Raw genomic sequence first — 15,086 nt, forward strand, 5'->3', positions numbered from 1 at the left:
AGTTGGCATGTCCGGGTGTAAAATAACTTGAGGTTCATATCCTTCGACCTCTGGTTCAATAGTCACAGGTAGAACAGCAGGATATGGCATAAGGAGTTTCTGAGCATGAGTGCGGACCCATCTGAGGTAGGGTTCCATAGGAATAGAATTCCATTGCCCCAGAGTTTTGCTTTCTATTCTATAGACACTGCCCCATGCATGTATGAACCTTCGTCGGTGTCTATGAGAATCATTCTCGTAATCAAACACAATGCCATGGATAATCATGTCATGAGGACCGTTGCTCCTTGCATATCCGAATTGGCGTAGAGCTAAAGAGGGATTGTAAGTGATGCCTCCTTTGATGCCAAGGAGTGGCACATTAGGGTATTCTCCACAATGATCAATGATAGTAATGTCTTTTTGAAAGAAGTTGTTCCACCGGATATCTGAATGAGACAAAGACATAATCCTGCGAGACCATTGCATTCTTTGTTCATTTCTCAACACTGATCGGGGAAGATGAAATGTAAACCACCTAGCCAGTAGTGGTATACAGCACATGAGAGTTCCTCGTTTCTTCAAGGTACGAGTGTGTAGAGAATGTAGAATGTCTCCCAACAATGTTGGTACCGGGTTACGGACTAGGAAAAGGTTGATGATGTGTACACTTATGAACTGGTCGGGATTTGGGAATAAAACCAACCCATAGATCAAAAGTGCCATAACTTCCTCAAAAGCTGGATAACTTTTGTTTTCTAGCAGTAGTCGAGCCTTTTCCAACAAGAACTTGGCAAGCAAACCCTTAACTCCACTCTTTGTTTCCCAATTGGACTCGATTTCTGATTTCCGCAAATGTAAAGCGGCAGCAATGACTTCAGGTTTTGGAATCCTTTCTAAACCAGTGAAAGGTAATTGATCTCGAATAGGTAATCCCATTAGTTCAGAGAATTCTTCCAAAGTGGGTACCAACTGGTAATCAGGAAAGGTAAAGCAATGATGTTCAGGGTCAAAGAACTGGAACAGGACCCGTATCATGTCTTCTTCAAATTTTGAGGTAACCAAATGGAGTAGGTGACCATGCCTTTCAGTGAATTGAACATTCCTGGGGAATTCTGACACTAAGTCTTTTAGTTCAGATGGTACCGTTGAGATGTTGATTCGGATGTAATCTTTGGTGGCGGGAGCCATTACCTGCAAAAACAAAGGTAAACTCTTTGATTCTTGAAGTGTTTGGTGCAAAAATGATATGCTTATGATGCAAACATGTGGCACACAAAGACAAATCAAACAATAGCCTTAGGTTTAAAGGCTTGCATGGAGCTGATAGGTGATACCCTCCCCACTGAAGTTGAGTTGGTTAAAACCTGTCCTAGAATAGCATTCGGGTTCTATGATCCTTGGAAGTAACATCTCAATACGGCGCTCGAGCGGCCGATCAAAATATTCCTCGAGGATAACTAACTTCGATCAATTTCAAAGCTAGCCACTTAATAGGCCATAAGTCAAGTTCAACTAAAAAGGTTCTAAGACAAATTAGTGTTTAATGACATTTCGGAAGCCTAATATACTCCTTGATCGTTTTCAAGGGACATCAGTATAAACCAAAGTATCACACTAACGATGACTACCAGATCAACCGTATCGGTACATGCCGTACAGTTTCCTTGGTCTATTGTCATATACTTAAGGTATCTCGAGATTCGGGTTAGAATCTTTCACACAAAAATACCCAAACAAACCTTTGAAAAATAGAGCAATCAAGTCAATCAATTGAAAACATCGAAGTGATCTATTCTCTTAAGGTAACCCCTTTTGAAATCATTTTGTTTTTGAAAGTATCTCCCCAGCAGAGTCGCCAGTTCTGTGGACCTCCGTTTTTTAATTCCGGGCCATACCTCTGTTCTGTAGAGATACGTGAACTGACTCTTTTTTATCGCTTAATGCTCTCGCATTTTGAAAATTCACAGAGTCGCCACCGACCTTTTATTTTATCCAATTAAGGAAAGGTTTATAAAAGAAACAGAAAAAAGACCTTTAAGAAATTCTGGGTAAGGGGGTAGGTTATACAAAGGGAAGGTGTTAGCACCCTTTGTATCCATGGTTATCCATGGGCTCTTAAGTTTGCTTAGCCCACTTGTTTTTCGATCATTTTTCAATTGCTTTAGAATGCTCATATGTGGTTTCAAATACCTTTGTAAATTGAATTTTGTAATGATCCTTGTGTGGATGTATACAAAATGCTTGTTTATCTTTCGAAAGATGTTTTGAAAAGAACGTTAACTTTGTAATAATCCGTGTTTGGATGTATACAAAGTATTGTCTTTTTTGAAAGTTTTGTTTTGAAAAACAACAGTGTATGAGAATTTTGTTTGTTTTGATTTGAGCAAGCAAACTAGGAGGTCTACCTTGAGTTGTAAGGTCTTTATCCTATTTCCTTTAAAAATCTATCCTTTCACCGGATATAAACAAAAGGTTCGATTTTGTACTCGAAACAGTAGAATTTTGACTTTGATTTTTGAAAAGAATGAAAAGGGGATTACCTTAAGAGGTGCAAGTGTGATTGTGATTGGATTCAGATATTTATCTTTGAAGTTAGTGATCTAACGGTTCAATTTTATCTTTGACATACACGCAGTTTATATTTGCTGGAAATTAAAATGCGGAAATGTAAAGTGCGGAAAGTAAATCTACGCTATTACATCGATTGTGCGGGAAATGTAAACTAGCCTATTTACATGAATTTGACATCCTATACATTTATCTAGGAATTTAAATTGCAAGAAAAATAAAAGGCATGTTTTTGGATTTTTTATGATTGATTTTAATTATGATTAATGCATGATTAATTAAATTAAAATGAAGAAAAAAGATGAAAATAGATTTAAACCTAGAAATTAAGTTTAAAATATGTACAAAATATTTGTCAATTAATTTTAAAACAAAACTAATTTTTTTGGGATTTTTGAAATTGATTTAAGTTAATTAAAACATAATTATGCAAATAATTATACAAATAATTAAAACTTAAGGATAAAATTATTCAAAATATGTACAAAATTAGTTTATAATATATAAACAATATTTAATATAAAGAACAATTTTTTTTATGATTTTTTGATTGGTTAGAATAATTAAAAAGCAAATATATAAATATATACTAATTAATTATGCAAAATATTGAAATTTTGAAGAAAAATAAAATATTTTTATTTCAGAAAATAATATATTATTTTAGAATTCTAAAAATATTTTTTGTGTATTTTTTGGATTTTTAAAACTATTTTTAATTAATTTAACAAAGAAATTAAAATAAAAATAAGAGATAAAAGGATACTGATCAGATGTGGAAATTAAATGAGGGAGTATGATGCGCATGCGTGTTCTGAGGCGTTGGATGAGCTGTTAAGCAAGATCATATGGTCCAGACTTTGAGGCACATGGTACACGTTACACCTGCAAAACACTTGATTAGAGATAAATTTAAAAAACACGCGCGCGCTTCTGAACCAATGGGAGGAAGACACGTCTTCGTCTTCAACCTTCAGACAAGGCCTTTAACAGCGCTTTTGTAAAAAAGCGCTATAGTAAGTGAACCCTAATTCTGCAAAATAACGAATAGGGGTAAACAAGCATAGAAATCAGGCGCGATGGTACCATTGGATTCGTCTTGTTCCACTGAATGTAACCCTGCCCTTAATTTGTTTTAATTTTGGCCCTAATGAAGAACCCTAATTTTGAGCTAAGAAAACCCTAAAATGGTATATGCTACAAACAGCCATTAAAATCCAATTGAAGCTCCAGAAACGACCAGAGCTTCAAACCAAACACAATTATGCATCTACATCTTGTTAAATATGCGTGTGTTATGAGATATAAGTTGGTTTTATTTTGAACAAACCGTGGCCTATACAGCTCGATTCAATGAGGTTTAAGACTTGCAATTGATTGGAATAGCTTCAGTGAAGCTCAGAGATGATGTTTGAATGCTTAGTTTGTATTGAAATGGACTGAAATTAAAAACTCGAATTTGAATTTTCTTTGAATTTTTTCAAGTGGTTACAAGTGTATATGAGCAAGGCTTTGTTTTTTATTCGTCTCCCTTATGCTACTGAAGCATGCTAGCCTATTTATAAGCATTGAGTGCTTAGAATTGAAGCTAAGAAGCAACTAGTTGCCTTTGTGGAATTCTTGCATTTTTTATATTAAAAAAGCTTTGAATTATTGACCAAGTCATCTTGTCTTCAATGCATCTGCCTTGCTCTTCAAATCTCTGCAGAAAGATGAAGATTCCTTGGGTGAGTCATGCTTGGAAGTTAAGCTACCATTTATCCATCCATTTTCCTTTTAATTTTAATCTTAAAATAAGATAAAATCATGCCAAAAATGGATAAAAAAGGTGTGGGCTTAGTCTTGGTCGTGGGAGGCCCATAACATCATGGAAATGATGTTTGAATGCTGAAAACTTGGCCCCATTTGGAAAAAATACATTTTTGAGCAATGTTGATTTCATGCATTTTCCCAAAATTTAGCCAACTTCAACAAGGTGTAAATCCCTCAATTTTTGTCATAAGAAGGAGATCTTGCACTTTTTGGAAACCTCAAAGAGTCCTCTAACCAATGTCTTTGGTCTCATGTCAAAATGAATTTTGGTGCTCCTTGTGTGTCCTTTTGAAAAAAGTGTCTTTTTGTTGACTTTGAAAATGACCTGTAATGTCTTTGATCATATTTTTCAAATGGTGAATCCAATGACCATGGGATCAATGGCATTTGAAAGATAATTGAATTTCCTTCAAAATAAACTTTGGTTTGAATTTTTTGGATGAAGGATGAGAGAGTTATGATCAGTCAAAGTCGAGTTGACTTTTCAGGCAAAAACCCTAATTTTGAATCTTAGGGTTTTGTTGATTTTTGATCTTTCCTTGATGAATTATGATCATCCAATGATCAAATGATGAATCCTTTGACAAAATATGGACTTTGACAAAAATTTTCATTTTTGACTGTCTGTTGACTTTTTTGGTCAAACGGGTCGTCTGTTGACTGTTTGAGCTGCTGACGGTGCGTCTGAGTGAATTGAAGTTTGAAAATTTGTATGATGGTACTTTGAGATATATGGATGTGTATGAAATCCATTTGAGCTCTCAAAAACTTGTTGCTCCTGTAAAAACAAGAAAAACCCTGATTAGGGACTGTTTATGTAGGAGACAGTTAAGCGTACCTGATTTTTGTGCAGTGTTGAGTCTCTGCTAATCGCGTGATATTCAGAAGACTTCTAGCACAAAGATCTTGGAATTTTGAATTGTGAAAGATTGATTTGATTGATGGTACAAAACACTGAGAATTGTACTGCCAGCAGTTTGGCTGTCGACTGACTGTCCAGGTATTGATGTAGCAGTTAGAGTGAAAAATCAACAGTCAAAGTTGATTTTCTTTTTTTTGTTGTTTTTGTTTTATATGAAAAATGAAAGTTTATTTACATGACTTGTTAGAAAAACACAGACATAATAAATAACTAATATATACTGTTACCAGTACAGTCTGAGTTTCCTGATTCTGCGCCTGCAAAAAGATTTTAACTCTGTACCAATTGTGTCAGTACTATTTATCTGTAAATAAATAAATAGCATGTGTGAAGTAATAAACAGTATTTGGCGTTTGCGTAAGAATAAATTCAACTGCAAGCCAAATTACTGTATAAGAAAAATTCTAAAAACTAAGCGTTTCATATGTCAGGATATTTGTTGAAATAATCCATAATTATATGAGACTCTTAATTTTCAGATTGGAGTTTTCTTGAAAAAAGATGCGGGCAAATTTTGGGGTATAACAGTATGCATATTCCCGATGTCGCCAATCTGCTGATTGAACACCAAAACATTCATCCATTGGTGCAATGCGACACTCCGTACTGTGAAAATACCGTTAGGGCTTTCTATGCAGGGTTCGAAAAAGGGGACGGTTGTAATTTCCTATTTAAAATGGGCTCCAAGTCGCATGTTGTTGACAAACGGGCTTGGATAAGCATTTTTGGTCTCAAACATGTAGGAGATGAATTCTGTATGGAAGACGGTGACGTACCGGGAAACTATGATCATGTGGCATACATGAGATCCATTCTCAAAGACCCTTCTGTCTTTGACAAATCGAATGAAACAATCACAGCTGGTCACTTAAAGAGAGATCTTAGGCTCCTAAATTGGATTATCTCAAGAGTCATTCGACCAAGAGCAGGAGGATTCTCAAGGATTGAACGCAATGAGGTTGTGCTAATGTATCTGCTACAAAACAGAACGCGTGTACATTGGCCATACTTTCTAGCTGCCAAGTTCCATGAAGTACAACAGAAAACTACTGCTCTATGTTATGGTTCAATCATTCAAACAATCGTGAACCATTTCGGCATGCGGCTTGAACATTTGCCCTACATTAACATGCAACAGTCTCAAGACTTCTCACAAACAACCTTAACCCTCATGGGATACCACTGGGATCCAAATAGGAAAACCTACTATCTCATTCAAAAGGGAACCGGAAAGATCATATACAACTATGACGATCCTACGGAATTTGGCCACCTTGCAGGTAATGAAGAAGAAGGCAATGATCAAGACATAGCAAATGATGATGATCACCATATGGAAGATGTTCCACATGATGCGGATGCCAATTGGCAATATGTTCATCCTCAAGGAGAGGAAATTCCTTGGGGATACACAGCTCCGCCTCCGCCGGATCAAACCAACATCATTTCCATGTTAGAAACCATGCAGCTGCGTCAACAAGAACACTTTGAAGCACAACAGCTCCAATTCCAGAACATGCAACAGCTTCAACAAGATCGCTATGACGAACAACAACGACAATATCAATCGTTATACAGCTTGGTTCAAGACCACAAAAGCGATTTTGAAACGTTTGCATCCAACTCGACCCTAAGACAGAATCATTTTGAGGAGACTGCATTGAACCGTCATGCCAATCTAAGTCAGAGCTTCAATACTCTAAACATCTCTGTGCTTGATCTGTTGGAACAAGTTGAAGAAGATCGTCCTCAAACGTTTCAAAGAGGAAGAGGAAGACGGGGCAGGCGTTAGGATGCATCACTTTTCATAACATCATCTCATTGCATTTCATTCCATTATCATTATGTTCATTTGCTAAATTTTCTAGCACTTAGTCTAGTTTCCCTTCCATTAGTTGGAATATTATGTGTGTTTTGGGTGTACTGTTAAATTTGTTTGGATATTATGCTATCTCTGCTTGACTTTACCTCTTATACTATGAATGTTCGCGTTATATCTATTTTATCTCGTTACTCTCTTCTACTATTCCTTCGTTGTATTTCTTTTGATGTTGTCAAAGGGGGAGATAGGTGTTGAGAGTACGGGGGAGCTCAGTAGGAAGGAGCTTACGCATACAAGTCCGGGGGAGCTCTCACTACTTGTTTGCCGAAGCTTTCACTACTTGTTTGCCATCATCAAAAAGGGGGAGTATGTGAATACAAGCCCACACTCACAAAGGTGTTTTTGATCCATGGCAAACTTCACAAGCAAACAAGCAACAAGGCACAAGCAAAAGAACTCAAGGAAAAGCAAGTTTGGCTATTCAAGACAAAGCAAGTCGACCTGCTCTACATCTAGGTCGACCCAAAACAAGGAAAACAAGGAAGATTCAGAAATGCCACAGATAGGTCGACCTACTCACAATCCAGGTCGACCTAAAATGATTAAATTTACACACCTCACTGTTAGGCCGACTCACATAACAACTAGGTCGACCTAAACTGAAGAAAATTCTTCAGAACGTGTTTCAACAGAATTCTGGTCGACCTAAACCTTCAACAGGTCGACCTAACTGGGAAGAATTTCATCCAGGTTTAATCCAACTCTGTTAGGTCGACCTAAGCACTACAAGAGGTCGACCTATTTGATCAAAAAGGCCAAAATTGCTGATCTGCTATGCTCAAACTGACCAGCTCTCATATATATTATCTAATATTCATTATTGAAGTTTCAACACCAACAACTGAAAGATACACAAAGACTTCTCATCTTCGATCATCGACACAACTCCAACACAACTACACACAATCATTTTTGCATTGAGAGTTTGCGTTCAAGATCGATAACGTCCATGGAACGGAATTGAAGATTCCTAGTGGGTGAAGATTTGTGAGGTTTTTGGTGAATAAAATCTAAGGGTTTTGTCCTCCAAGATTGGTGAATTTTGGGGGTTTTTATCAAGAGGCTTCATTAAGGATCCAGCTGAGTGTGAAGATTGAAGAACAAGGGTTCAAGCAATTCAAGACACTGCAGAAAGGGATCAAAGTGAAGCTCTTGGAAGACCTTGATCTGGCTCAAGATTAAGGGGGAAGAAGATTCAAAGGATCGACAAATTTGGTTTATTGTTTATCGCTTTGTTATCTTCTTTGTATAAACTGCTTTCAATATTAATGGAAGATTTCCCAATTTCAGTTTGGAATTGGGGGCAGACATAGTCGTAGCGAGGACGATCGACGAACTGCCTGAACAAATATCGTGTTCTTGTCGCTCTTATCTTTTCATTTACGTTCTGTTCGTATTTGGTTATAATTGCAAATTGATCAACGATTCAAGTGTTAAAATTGTGAATTAAGAACTTGCATAAACATCACAATTCAGCACTCATTGAATCACCATCAATTTGAACATTATCACCAAGTGTTTGTCTTTTTGCTTCATCCATTATTACAGCATTGTAAACAAAGTTTATCAAATTAGAAGTTAATCGATTTTCTTTAGTGCAACGAATTGATTCGATAACCTATCCTTTCATTGTTAATCCCAATTATCTTGTGGTTTTATCACATATACAACCCTTGCAATAGTGGTCTGGAATAGACGCAAGTCGATTCAGAACCGCTTTCGTTTAAGTTTGAAATAATTCCGAAAAACTCTGTGAGATCTATTCATCCCCCCTCTAGATCCTTAAGCCTAGCGTCTAACAGGAGGAACTCTCACAGCTAGGTAGTTGACGAAATCGGCATACCATGGCAGTGTGGTTCCGGTGCTTAGTGTCTTAACGGTTTACGCTTTAGGTTGTTCCAATGTGTCGCTTTCGGATTCTAAATGTGCTATTAAGCATTCATAGGGGAAATCATCGTTGACTAGTGTTTCTTCTGTCTTAATACCTTCCATCCTAGATAAATGGTCGGCTACAACGTTTTCGGTCCCTTTTTTATCTTTGATTTCCAAATCAAATTCTTGTAGTAGTAGGATCCACCTTAACAGTCTAGGTTTTGCATCTTGTTTATCTAGTAGATACCTAATGGCTGCATGGTCGATGTAAACTATTATCTTTGCTCCTATCAGATAGGAACGAAACCTATCTAGCACGAAGACCACGGCCAGGAGTTCCTTTTCGGTTGTGGCGTAATTCATTTGCGCAGGGTCTAAGGTCCTACTTGCATAATATATTGCATGGAGTTTCTTATCTTTCCTTTGGCCTAAGATAGCTCCTACAGCATAGTCGCTTGCATCACACATAATTTCAAATGGTAAATTCCAGTCGGGTGGTTGCATTATGGGTGCGGATATCAGGGCTGTCTTTAGCACTTCAAAGGCTTCTAGACATTCAGCGTTGAAGTCAAACTCAACGTCTTTCATTAGGAGGATAGTTAGAGGTTTAGAGATCTTAGAAAAGTCCTTTATGAATCTTCTGTAGAAACTTGTGTGTCCCAAGAAGCTCCGTATCTCTCTAACTGTTTTTGGGGGTTGGAGATTTTCTATTACTTCGATCTTTGCTTTATCGACTTCAATTCCTCTTTCGGAGACTACGTGTCCAAGTACAATCCCTTGTTTAACCATAAAGTGACACTTTTCCCAGTTTAGGACGAGGTCAACTTGTACACATCTGTCCAATACTTTTTCTAGATTTGAGAGACATCCTTCGAAATCTTCCCCACACACAGAGAAGTCGTCCATAAAGACTTCCATGATGTTGTCTATGTAATCAGCGAAAACTGACATCATGCATCTCTGAAATGTCGCAGGGGCGTTGCATAATCCGAAAGGCATTCGTCTATAAGCGAATGTTCCATAAGGGCACGTGAAGGTTGTTTTCTCTTGGTCATCAGGGTGAATTGGGATTTGAAAGAATCCTGAGTAACCATCCAGGTAGCAGTAATAGGAATGTTTTGCTAAGCGTTCGAGAATTTGGTCAATAAAGGGAAGAGGGAAATGGTCTTTCCTCATGGCTTTGTTTAACTTACGATAGTCAATACACATCCTTGCTCCAGTCACCTTTCTTTCGGCTATAGATTCGCCTGACTTGTTTACGGTAACTGTTATGCCTCCCTTCTTTGGTACACAATGGACCGGACTTACCCACTGACTATCGGAGATTGGATATATAATTCCAGCATTCAGAAGTTTGGTAACTTCATCTTTAACTACTGTGCTCAGGATAGGGTTAATCCTTCTTTAATGCTCCCTAGAGGTTTTGCAATCTTCTTCCAACATGATGTGATGCATACATATGGAAGGACTTATTCCTTTCAGATCAGCAATGTTATATCATAACGCAGATGGATACTTTCTTAAAAGTTGTAATAGCTTCTCGGTCTTTGTGGCTCCTAGCTCTGCGTTGACTATTACTGGTCTTTTGAGCTCATCGTCTAGATATTCATACCTAAGAGTATTGGGTAGTGGTTTAAGGTCAAAGGCTGGTTTCTTTGGGCAAGGCATAGGGTTGGGTGTTAAAGCTAAGCATTCTCTTAAACTATCGTCTCGATATTCCGGACGCCAATTGTCATCTTCGAAAATCAGGGGCATCGGAGTCTATAACTTCAGAGTAAGATTCTTCTGATAGTCCTATCTCTCTTACACATTCATCAATAACATCCACCAGATAACATGTATCTTCTATAGTTGGGGCTTGAAGGAATTGTGTTAGAATAAACTCGACCTTCTCCTCACCTACTTCGAATGTCAACTTGCCTTTCTTTACGTCTATAATGGCTCCAGCGGTAGCTAGGAAAGGTCTTCCTAAGATTATAGGAGTATTGACGTCTTCCTTTATGTCCATAATTATGAAATCCGTAGGGATGTAGAATTGTCCAATGCGGACGGGTACATTTTCGAGAACACCTACAGGATACTTGACATATCGGTCTGCAAGTTGTACTGACATCTTGGTTGGTCTTAGATCTCCCATGTTTAGTTTCTCGCAGATGGACAAAGTCATTAGGCTAATACTAGCTCCTAAGTCGCATAAAGCTTTGTCTATGAAAATTTTTCCTATATTGCAGGGTATGGAGAAACTTCCTGGGTCTTTCAGCTTAGGTGGCATTTTATTTTGAATTATTGCACTACATTCAGCAGTGAGTGTTACGGTCTCGTTGTCTTCTAATTTCTTCTTATTCGATAGGATTTCTTTTAGGAACTTAGCATATGAGAGCTTTCTCAATTGAGAACTCAGCAGGTAATCCAGGTAATCCTCCCTTAGTAACCATGTTCTTTTCAACTTCTTCCTTTCTTAAATGAGTGGATTTTGCAAGCTCACAGGGCTTGTCTTGTTCTAAATCAGTGAAAGGGATTCTTCCAGTAATGGGTAACCCAATGATACTTGAATATTCTTCCAAGGTGGGAAATAGTTTATAATCAGGAAAGGTGAAGAAATGATACAATGAGTCATAGAATTGGATCAAAGTGGAGAGGATTCCTTCTTCCATCTTGGTTCTGAGAAGATACAACAATCTTCCATACTTGCTACAAAACTTGTCTTGATCAACAATCAAAGAACCTAACTTTCTTAATTCTTCCACCTCTAAACTCTTGAAAGTATATTTCTTGGTTTTTCTTCATTCAGGTTTCATCTCTATAATGTTTACAAAACAAAAGTTTCTTTTCATTCCTTGAAAGATATTATGTTTTTTAAGATGCATGGATGAATGAATGCAAACATAACAAAAACATGGATTTAAGGGTTCAACATCACGAGAAAGGATCCAAAGGTCTACCTGTCCCATAGGTGTGTGCTATGGTTATTTTGTACCTGTAGATCAAGGTTATATTGTTTCCCAGACTCAAGCAGCCCAACTTGGAGATTGTAAACTCTGTATCAACATACTCATTTGAACAAAATCCAAGAGAACCTCATCTTAGCGTAGCCTTGTGTAACAACTATTCTAAAAATGAATCAGACATAGTTTCCACACTACATCTTAATGGCCAAGATTGGTTAAGGTTTTCTAGGTCCCCAGCTTCTACAGCCTAGTTGAATGCAACGATGTATTCCCAACTACATGGTCAACAAATTTACTTCCAAAAAGGCCTCCACTAAGCGATGGATCTCAAATTGACTTCTTTGGGACTACTCCCGCGAGATCAAAATGACTATACCCGTCTCCTATAATAAGTGTACACTCTAAATCCGAGTTAGGATTTGTCTCACCACAAGGGGAATCACGCCCTTTCCCAATACAACCCAGTAAAATAACAAGTATACACATAGGAAAATAAAAAGACAAAAATGAAAGGTTAAGTATAAAAAATATATAATAACAAAAACAAATATTGGGGTCTACCCTTCCAAAGATACACCAATAATTTGATCAGTATCCCCAGCAGAGTCGCCACTTTTCTGTAGCGGTGAAATTGGTGAGACTAAAGCCATTGAAAAGACTTAGCTCATTGGTTTAAACAGAGTCCCCATCGCTCTTTATTGTTTCCAAAAGGAATAGGAGAAAGAGCAAATAAAACCCACAGAAGTTTTTAAAATCAAAACTAATAAACTTATTAGAGATTTGGGTAAGGGGGTTTGTTATACAAGGGGAAGGTTTTAAGCACCCCTCATATCCATGGTGCTCCATGGGAACCTCTTTGAAAACGTTATTGTCTTTGTTTGTACATTCATTTTGAAAATCCTATGTGAAACTTGTTTAAAAAAGAGTGTGGGGATGGGAAAATAAGTTTTTGAAAGTGAGCTCGATAAGACATCGCATCTTAGGCCTACATACCCCTTAAGTGCAAATAGGGAAGGCAGAGCTTTTGTAGTTCCTCTTAAAAAGGAAAATAAAAGGAAGGTGCAAAGTGGCCAAGATCTTTTTGGGTGTGAGCTTTAAAATACTCACAAGTTTTGAGAAGAGGGTTAAGCTTTAAAATACTTAACAAGTTTAAAAGGGGATTAGGCTTTAAAATACCTAATGAGTTTAAAAGGTTAAGCTTTAAAATACTTAACAATTTTAATAACAAAGGACAAAACTTTAAAATACAAGGTCAATGGGTTAGGAGAAGTTTCACCGGGAATAATTCTTCTCTTAATACCAAGGTTTCAAAACAAAAGACCTAGCTTTAACAATACAAAGGTCAATGGACTAAGAATAGTTAAAACGGGAATAATTATATTCTTTAGTACCAAGGTTTTAAAAACAAAAGGGTTTGGTTAAGCTTTAACAATACTAAACCATTAAAAGACAAGGTAAAAGTTTTAACAATACTTTTAAACACAAGATAAAAGAGATTGGAAAGAGAGTTTGAGTACCTTGACAATTTTAGTCAATATAAAAGAGAATGGTTTAAGGGTACATAAAGAAGTCAAATACATCCTATTCTAACCCTAAAAAAATATTTACAAAACATTTATGAAGTTCTATAAAAGAACTAATCAAAACAAAAGATTTTTAGTTGATTTTTTAATATAAAAAGACATGTTTTTGATTTAATTTTTAAAATTATTAAATATTAAATATTTTTGGGATTTTTAATCATAATGTGAAAGTACACAAAATAAATAAATCACACAAAAAATAAGGAGTAAAAAAGATTAATTTTACTATTTTTTATGGATTTTTGAAGTTTATAAGGAAACTAAAAAACAAGTGATAAAAAAAATAGAAATGGCCCCCAAGGTTTGAACCCACGCACTCTCACTTAATGCACAAAACAACACCAACTGGGTTGCGCGTGTAGTGATAAGGAGATGCAAGGAGTTCAAAATATGTGAAGTTTGGTTGTAAATGAGAAAAATGCAAAATAAATCAAAAGTCTGGGGCGAGGGGGATTCGAACCCCATACTTAGAGGTTGCAAGCGCTAGGTACAAGAGTGGTTGCCAAGTGTGCTAGATACAATGTAGTCATAAGTAAAAACATACTATTCAATAATATTTTAAAAACGCGCGCTAAATGGAATTCAAATTTCCCAACAAACTTCATCTTCTTTGTGAAGAAGAACAAGAACACAACCATGGACAACAATTCAAACTTTAGCAAAACTTAACCAATTTTGAAAAAGTAAAATACTAAAATGCTCAGAATTCAACCACGAATTCAACCATGTAATTAACAACAACTAATTTTAATTCAAACACGTGAATTTCTGGAAAATACTCAAGAAACCTAAAACTTTAAATCAAAATTAAATGCTTAATCTGAACAATTGATCCCTAAAACCTTAGGGCTTATGTTCCCTACATTATTCTGAGTGGAAGGGTATCAAAAGTTGTTTAAAATGATGCTCAAACAAGGGAGTTCAAAGTTTGAAATTTAACTTTGAATTGCAACTCGAACCTGACAATTGGTGACTTCCAAAAGTTTGTTCTTGATTTTGTTAGATCCCTAGGACTTAAGTGAAGCTTTCTAGGCACTCAATTGATCCTGAAACATTATGAACTCTTCTGCGCGAGCTTACCTGCAAACCAAGAAAATAAAAAAGGAACTTTTAGTTCCAAGTGTTATAGCCCTCAAGTAAGGATTCAGATAACTTCCATACAGTATATAGATGGTGTTTGAAGTGCTAGCTTGGTTAGTGAGCTCATGGAATAGAGTTTGGAATGATAAGGCTCTCTTTGGCTCTTTAAGGGGTATATTTTATTAGGCCCATTTATGTGTTAATTATTTATTTAATTGTTATGTGATATAATAATTATTTAATTAATTAATTTGTGTGAATTTGTGTTTAATTAGTAGTAGAATAAATGAGATAATAGTTAGTGGTTCTAGTTAGTTAGAATGTGGGATTAGTTGGGTTAAGGCCAATAAGAATAAAGATAGTGACGGTTTAGAGAATAGAAACATTATTTTAATTTGTTCTTTGGCAACAGTAGAGAAAGAGGGGAAGAGGAGCAA

At 36.5% G+C, this 15,086-nt stretch overlaps 1 protein-coding gene across 1 annotated transcript; it reads right to left on the bottom strand.

Annotated features, from left to right (window-relative positions):
• Positions 1–10,770: 10,770 nt before the first annotated feature.
• On the bottom strand, positions 10,771–11,310 carry LOC131618859 (uncharacterized). Its single transcript, XM_058890014.1, has one exon. The coding sequence runs from the start codon at positions 11,308–11,310 to the stop codon at positions 10,771–10,773; it is 540 nt and encodes a 179-aa protein (XP_058745997.1).
• Between the last annotated feature and the right edge of the window lie 3,776 nt (positions 11,311–15,086).

The sequence above is a fragment of the Vicia villosa genome, linkage group LG7 (genome assembly GCF_029867415.1).
Source record: "Vicia villosa cultivar HV-30 ecotype Madison, WI linkage group LG7, Vvil1.0, whole genome shotgun sequence".
NCBI classification, from domain to species: domain Eukaryota; kingdom Viridiplantae; phylum Streptophyta; class Magnoliopsida; order Fabales; family Fabaceae; genus Vicia; species Vicia villosa.